The sequence below is a fragment of the Rhinopithecus bieti genome, unplaced genomic scaffold (assembly GCF_001698545.2).
Source record: "Rhinopithecus bieti isolate Rb0 unplaced genomic scaffold, ASM169854v2 scaffold_27016, whole genome shotgun sequence".
Taxonomy (NCBI): Eukaryota; Metazoa; Chordata; class Mammalia; order Primates; family Cercopithecidae; genus Rhinopithecus; species Rhinopithecus bieti.
This window is the reverse complement of record NW_016812222.1, coordinates 1,052,346-1,060,507: the sequence shown is the minus strand read 5'-3', so window position 1 is coordinate 1,060,507 and position 8,162 is coordinate 1,052,346. Positions and strand designations below refer to the sequence as shown.

Below are 8,162 nucleotides of genomic sequence, written 5' to 3'. Positions count from 1 at the left end.
GCGCGCCGACTGGCCGCAGCAGCGCGAACGCCATGGGCGCCGGCAGCGTCCCTCCGAGCGCCGCGTCCCAGCGTTGGCCGCGCCCCGCGGTGCGCTCCCGCGCGCTCCCACGGCTCCGCCGGCCCCCGCCTTATAGGCGAGGGAGGGGCCAAATGGCAAGGCCGCCCCGGCCGGGGGCGGAGGGCTCCGCCCGGCCAATGGGGAGGCGCCCGCCGCGCCCTGGCCAATGACGACGCACCCACCGCCTCCGTTCCCCAGGTTGAAAGCGGCCCGGGAGCTGGTGGCCCACCCCGAAGGCTCCCATTCCCGGCTGGCTAGCCCGGCAGATGCTGGAGGTCTGGGCTAGTCGGCCGGGGTGGGCCCAGATTCGAACTTTTTGTCCCCAGCCTGGACCACCTGGGAGACACGGGCAGGTCCCTTTCTCCTCTCTTGGACTCAGTTTCCTCATTCGGAATGTTCAGATTGCAGAGAAACAGCTGGTGTCTTCCTGCCCTCAAATTCTAATCCTGTAGTTCTGCAACTTTCATGTGCGTAAGAACTGGGGAGGGGGCTTTTGCTATTATAGAGTCCCAGATTGCTCCCATTCTGATTAAGCAGTTCTGGAACGTGCCCAGGAACGTGCATTTTGTAACGAGTCATTGATGATAGTGGTGGTGTCAGTGGAGAACACTTGGAGAAAAGCTATAATCTCTCCAAATGAGGATTCGACGGTGTCTTGTCCCTGAAGACAAACTTAAAAAAAAAAAAAAAAAAAAAAAAAAGCAAAACAAAACCACAACACACAAACACCAGTAGTTCGTTCATTTATTCAACAAATATTCGTTGGATCCCTACTATGTGTCAGGCATGGTTTTAGGTCTGAGGATACAGCCATTAATAAAACAAATTTTTCACCCTCACGGAACTGGCTTTTTGGTTGAGGCACTACTGTGTGCCAAACTCGGTGCTATATACTCTATTGAGCCCAGCTGAGGCTGCAGGATGGCAGCCCTGAGTCACAGGTAAGAGAGCTTTGGCCTTCAGTCATACAGGTGGGAGTGGGGGCGCTAGCTCCAGCTTGTCTGGTTTCACTACTTCTTGAAATCTTACCACCACCATCCCATCACACACACACACACACGGGCTATCTTTCCTCAATGCCTGCCTGCCTTCTAGAAACCTTAGATTGTTCAGCCTGATGTGTCCTCCTCAGAGAATTCCTGAGCCAACGGTGGTTGCTGGGGTCTCCATCTCACTCGTGCCTGCTGCTCAGCTCTCTCCAGGCACTAGCTAAACCAGTATCCCACTTGGCCTTGAAAATAAGCCCGAATGGCAGCCAGTATAGCAGAGAAAGCGCGGGGAGTGGAGTTGAAAGGCTCCTAGGTGCATTTTGGCTCCTCTGGGCGTCTGTTTTCCTGACGATGCCTGCAGCTCTGCCATGCTGTGCTTTCCCGGCTTCCCTGATCCAGGTCAGAACTGGGGGAAGAAGAGGGAACGAGGGGTTTCCCATGGCTGCGGGGGGAGGAGCCCCTTAGGATCCAGGGTCTGCGGGAGAGTCTGTTCCCACACCTGGATCCCCCCACCGCCACCATTTGACCGTGACCCCAGCCAGGCTGGGCTTTGGGGAGGAGGAAGGCAGCCAGCATGGGCCCCCTCCCCGCAGGGCTGGTCCCACACACAGCCCCAGGCCAGGCTGCTGCTTCCTGAGCCGATGAATTATTACCGGGAGATTTCCTTCCCTGTCTGCGCCTCCTCACAGGGGCTCCCAACTCACTTCACTTTCGCTTTCTCCCCCTTCTCCCCCTCCTCTCTGCTCCTGACCCTCAGGCAGCTTGAAATTCCTCTGTCCAGCCCCCTCCCAATTCCACCTCCAACTGGAGATGCCAAACAAGGCGTGAACTGGGCCCGGAAGGCGAAGAGGGACTTGCCTTGTAGGCTCATTCATTTATTCGCTCCTTAGGCAGATTTCCACGCTTGGGACCCTGGGAGTAAAAGAAAACCATGAATGAGACTGAGACAGGCCTTCTGCAGCCGAGAGGGGAAGGCGAGCTGTAAACAAAGGATTTCAAGACAATGTGGTAGGAGCAAGCCAGGGTCTGGTATCAGGGAGACCCAGTTCCGGTTCCAAGGGTAGCTGCTTCCCAGAGTCTCAGTTGCCTGCTCTGAAAATGAGATAATAATAGTACTCATTCCCAGGGCTGGTGATGGTTCCATGAGTTTGTGCCAGTAGAGCTGGGGCCTGGCACACAGGAGTGCTCAATACCTGCGAGGAGTTTGTGCTACTGTTTTTAGGGCCTGGCCCCAGCCAACTGCCTGGGAAAGGGCTGAGCAGCATGGACTTTTCTAGTTCTTGTCCCTGGGAGTGCAGAGGGGACTCCTGCCACATTCTCAGCTCACCTACACAGGGGACCTCAGCTTCCCCCATTCTCTGTCCCTCACTCTGCTCCAGCCATACTGGCCTCCTCACCAAACCTGGAGCCCGCTTTTTCCTGCCCCCCCGGCCCCTGATAGTCTCATAGTTTGTTCCCTCATTTCCTTCAAATCTTCACTCAAATCTTATCTCAGGGAGGCCTTCCCTGACCACCAGCACTAACAGTAACGGCTCCTCCCACCTGCCAGCATCCCCAGCTCTCCCTTTCCCTTTACCCTGCTTTATTTCTTTTTATAGCGTTTACCACTGACTTTCATTCATTCACTTATTCATTCTACAAATATTAACTGAGCACCTGCTATGTGCTAGGCACAGGTCTGGGTACTGTGGATACAGCAGTAGACACATTATGTATTTATTTGTCTACCACCTATCTCCCTCCACTAAAGTATAAGCTCCATGGGGCAGGAACTTTGTGTGTTTTGCTTATCTCACTTCCTTCCCAACACAACCTTCTGAGGTAGTATTGTCATTATTCCCATTTTACAGATGAAAAAACGGAGGTTCAAAGAGGGCAAAGTGACTTGCCTGAGGTCACACGGTGGGCCAGTGTGGGAGCTCAGATTGTTCTGACTCCAAAGCGGTTGCTCCTTCCCTAACCACATGGCTTCTGAGGGAGCCTAGAGGCCTGTGAGGGCTGAGTAGGAGTCTGCCAGATAAGAGGAGACAGATATCACAGACTGAGAGGGTAGAGGCTGGCCCCTGCCTCTCTGACCATGGGCACCCTTCACTCTCACAAAAAGCATTTGTTTCTCAGAGGCACCCGCTGTGCACATCTCTGAGCCTGTGCTCCAGCTGTCCTTCCTGCCTGGAATGTTGTCCCTTTGGGTCTGAGCAGACATACCTAATCCTCTGCCAGTGTTCAGAGTAGCAGATGGTGAAGGCCTCTTTGCCACTTTTTCCCAACCTTGCTGCAAAGTCTTGTTGCGTTCATCACAACAAGACTTTGCAGCAAGTAAAAAAAAAAAAAGTCAAAAATTTTGACTTTTCTCTCTTCATCCCTGATTCTCATTTCCATTTTCCTCCCCTCACAGGACACCCACTTGAATATCTTTGATGCATGTCTTTGGATATATATGTGTCTTTGTAAAATGTGCATGGTGTTGATTTGTGTGTGTGGGTTGTTAATGTACATAAATACATTAGATCTGTGTCATAGGCTATTTTGTTTCCTCGACACTGCTCTGTGTGCTGAGTCCAGCTCAAGTCCCTTGCTTCCCACTGCTGCTCAGCATGCATGGTGTGCGTGTGCCACCATGCCTCCTTTTCCCACCGCTTTAGTGATGGATGCTGGCTAGCTCCAGTTCCCACCTCCCCAAGCAAAGCTGTGATGGACTTGCAGTGTGTGACTCTCATGGACTCCTGTGTATATTTCTCTGGGATATACCTTCGGGGGCGGGATCCCTGGAGTGGAGAGAAAACACACAGTTACTGCACTCTATGACGGCTGCCTCAGTCTACATGACCAGCAGCAGGGCATGAGGGACCACTTTCTCCATGTGGACCCTGGCACTTGGAATTATCTGACTTCCCAATGATGGAGATATGGGTTGTTTTCCATCTCATTGTGCTTGCCTCCCTCACGGTGTGGACAATAATGAATACTTGTTGCACTTTGGGAGGCCGAGGCAGGCAGATCATTGAAGTCAGGAGTTTGAGACCATCCTGTCCAGCATGGAGAAACACTGTCTCTAGTGAAAATACAAAAATTAGCCAGGCGTGTTGGCGCACCTGTAATCCCAGCTACTCAGGAGGCTGAGTCAGGAGACTCGCTTGAACCTGGGAGGTGGAGGTTGCAGTGAGCTGAGAATATGCCACTGCACTCCAGCCTGGGCAACAGAGCAAGACTCCATCTCAAAATACATATATATATATATAAAATGAATACTTGTTGCACGAATGAATGAAAAGGCTAATACACAGCCTCCCAGGTTTACCTTGTACCAAACCTCAGTCTAGAAGGTGGCAGTATATGTGTGTATGTTTGTGTGTGGAGAGGGGAATATAAGACAAAGTCCTATGCCTCAACCTAGAGAAAAAGACTAATAAGAGTTAGCATCTATTGAGGGCTCACTTTGTATCAAGAATTCATAGGTGTGTATTCACAACCTTAACTTTAGTTAGACAAGGTAAAATGCATTTCTCTCTCACATTCGAGGCCTTTGGAGGTAGGGCTGCTCTGGCATTCCGTGGTGTGGTCGCCAGCCTCCAAGATCGCCAGCAATGATCCTTGCCTCCTGGCATTCATCTGGGTGTGTAGACCCCTCCCCCATTGAATCAGATTTGACTCATGTGACCAAAAGAATATGACAGAAGTGACAGTATGTGACTTCTGAATCTAGCTCATAAAGGCATTGAGCTCCTGCCTTTTTCTTTTGAGTCATTTACTCTGGGGACAGCAGCCACCATGCCATGAGGACACTCAAGCCGTCTGCGGAGAGGGACCAAGGTCCCTAGCCTATAGCCGTCACCAATTTACCAGCTAAGTGAGTGAGCCTCCTTGGATGTAGATCCTGAATTCCTGACCTGTAGGACCTATGAAAAAGAGGAAAGATAATACAGAAAGACAAAGAAAAAAGATAATAAATAATTATTGGCTGGACGCAGTGGCTCACACCTGTAATCCCAGAACTTCACGAGGCTGAGACCAAAGGAAGAAAAAAGATTATAAATAATTATTGGCTGAGCGCAGTGGCTCACACCTATAATCCCAGGACTTTGTGAGGCTGAGGCCAAAGGATCGTTTGAGGCCAGGAGTTTGAGACCAGCCTGGGCAACAGAGTGAGACCCTGTCTCTAAAAGAAAAAAAAGAAAAGAAATTTGCTGGATGCTGTGGTGCATGCCTGTGGTCCCAGCTACTCTGGAGGCTGAGGCAGGAGGGTCGCTTGAGCCCAGGAGTTTGAGGCTGCAGTGAGCCATGATCACACCACTGCACTCCAGCCTGGGCAACAGAGCAAGACCTTGTCTCTAAAAACAGAAAAATTATCAATGTTGTAACCCCCTAAGTTTAGGGTGTTTTGTTATGAAACATTAGATGACCAAAACAGATGGTGCCAGGGACCCAGGCTCTGTCTATCTTTTTACTGCACCATACATAGCTTCCACTTCCTAGTTCTCTTACAGAGCCAAAGGGCCACAGGAGCCATTCTGTCTGCATTCCAACTGGAAAAAAAGAGAAAGAGGCAGAAGGAAGAGCATGCTTTAATCTGTAGAACATCAACCTCACTTCTGTTCACATCCCATTGGCCAGATCTTGTCATTTGGCCACACTTAACTGAAAAGGAGGCTGAGAAGATAGTCTTTTGCAGGTAGGTGTCCATGTATGCAGCTGAACACTGGGTTTCTGTTAGTGAGGAAGAGGCAAAGAATGGCTGCTGGAAATGACGAACCATAGGTGTTATATGCCATAGGTGTTATCTCTGGAGATAATAATGTCACATGGTTAAGTTTGCAGATTTGGGAGCCTGACTGCCTGATTTCATATCTCAGTTAGGCCACTTACCAGACGTATGATCTTGGGAAATTTACCAAACTTTTCTAGGCTTCAATTTCCTCATCTGTAAACAGGGCTCACAGTAAAGCCTGCCTCATAGGGTTGTTATGAGGATTAAATGAGTCAATGTATGTAGGGTTTATAACAGTCCTGGCACATGGTATGTGTGTTAGCTGTTTTCATTATATAATCCTTACAAGGGCTTTTTTTTTTTTTTTTTTTTTTTTTAACGGAGTTTCACTCTTATTGCCCAGGCTGGAGTGCAATGGTGCAATCGCAGCTCACTGCAACCTCTTCCTCCCAGGAGAATTCTCCTGCCTCAGCTTCCCACGTAGCTGGGATTACAGGCGTGCTCCAGCATGCCTGGCTGATTTTGTATTTTTAGTAGAGACTGGATTTCACCACGTTGGTCAGGCTGGTCTTGAACTCCTGACCTCAAGTGATCCACCTGCTTCGGCCTTGCAAAGTGCTGGGATTACAGGCATAAGCCACCATGCCTGGCCACAAGGGGTTTTCTTAAGGTCCCACAACCAGCAAGTGATGGAAGCAGAATTTGGCCCGAGAGCATTTTTTTCCACTTGCCTCATCCCACAGAAATTCATAGAGTGCAAGATCAAGACCCAGATCAGTACACAGCACATAATAAGCATCCAGAAATATCTGTTGAATGAGTGTGTTAAATAAACACGTAAACTGTCCTTACATAGAGATGCTAGGTTTTGTCTGGTTTTGTTTTATGTTCAGTTCATGAGAATGCTCCATTGACCCCATCTGGTTCCTCTAGTCTGGGACTGATGCCCTTGATTCCATGCTAGAACTCAGTCCCTCCAGGGTCCCTCCAAGCCATCATTTTTAAGGGTGAATTCCTGAGAACACTTGTTCTTGCAGATGCTCAGGACTCCGTGATTTTTTTTAAAAGTCAGAGAAACTGCATTTTATACCCCCCTCCTAGAGACCTGCAACACATTAGCATGTTAAAGACTCTGAGAAATCCTGCAACAAAAAAACTTATTGGGCTTCATTTCTTTTTCTTTTTTTTTTTTTTTGAGACGGAGTCTCGCTCTGTCGCCCAGGCTGGAGTGCAGTGGCCGGATCTCAGCTCACTGCAAGCTCCGCCTCCCGGGTTTACGCCATTCTCCTGCCTCAGCCTCCGGAGTAGCTGGGACTACATGCGCCCGCCACCTCGCCCGGCTAGATTTTGTATTTTTTTAGTAGAGACAGGGTTTCACCGTGTTAGCCAGGATGGTCTCGATCTCCTGACCTCGTGATCCGCCCGTCTCGGCCTCCCAAAGTGCTGGGATTACAGGCTTGAGCCACCGCGCCCGGCCTGGGCTTCATTTCAATCTGCATTTTATCTTCTTCTTATTTTTTTGAGACGATGTCTTACTCTGTTGCCCAGGCTGGAGAATAGTGATGCAATCATGATTCACTGCAGTCTTGACCTCCCAGGCTCAAGCAATCCTCCCACCTCAGCCTCCCAAGTAACTAGGACTATAGGCATGTAACACACCCAGTTAATTTTTAATTTTTTTTGTAGAGATTTAATTTTTTTTTTTGTAGGCAACTATGTTGCCTAAGCTGGTCTCTAACTCCTGGACTCAAGCAATCCTCCTGCCTTGGCCTCCCCAAGTGCTGAGATTACAGACATGAGCTACCGTGCCTGGCCTCAATGTGCATTTTCTGAGTTTATTTTAGACTTACTTGATTATTGACTCACATCCTGCCCCCAACACCAGACACCTAATAGAGAATACAGTTTAGTTATGCAGGTTTGGGCCAGAGTGGAATTGTTCAATAATAGAGAGGAGGTTGGTGCTGTCATGGGTGCCCTCCTTCAGCTCCATCGCTTTAAGGAAAGGATGAGCTCATGTTTAAAGACTATTAAGTTGAAGGAAGTGCTAAATAATTTAGCCTGGTCAGGTACCCACCTGACTCAGGTTGACCCTGACACCAGGGCCAGGTGTGACAGGATCACCAACACGGTATAGAAGATCAAGATAATGCTAAATGAAACTACCATTTAAGTCTTCTTTGAAAGCTCAAGGAGTTTGGAGCACAGAGTTGCCAAGAACAAGTTTGAATGGCCTAAGGCCACCATGCTATGAGGAAGCCTAGGCCACATGGAGAGGCCACATGCTTTTGATTGGTTGTTCTAGTCTTTCAGTTCTCCCAGCTCCAAGAACAGATATGTGAGTGAAGAGGCTTTCATACAATGCCAGCCTCAGTTATTGAGTCTTTGCCATTGAAGCCTCAGACATC

At 49.3% G+C, this 8,162-nt stretch overlaps 1 protein-coding gene across 1 annotated transcript in view; it reads right to left on the bottom strand.

Moving 5' to 3' along the window:
• TCF15 (transcription factor 15) overlaps nt 1-1,419 on the bottom strand; it is a 7,665-nt gene extending 6,246 nt beyond the window's left edge. Inside the window, exons 1-2 of the mRNA XM_017895691.1 lie at nt 1,287-1,419; nt 7-129 (exon numbers count right to left, since the gene is read on the bottom strand). Coding sequence (XP_017751180.1) covers nt 7-129; nt 1,287-1,419 — 256 coding nt within the window. The remainder of the gene's footprint in view (nt 1-6; nt 130-1,286) is intronic.
• Nucleotides 1,420-8,162: the final 6,743 nt, after the last annotated feature.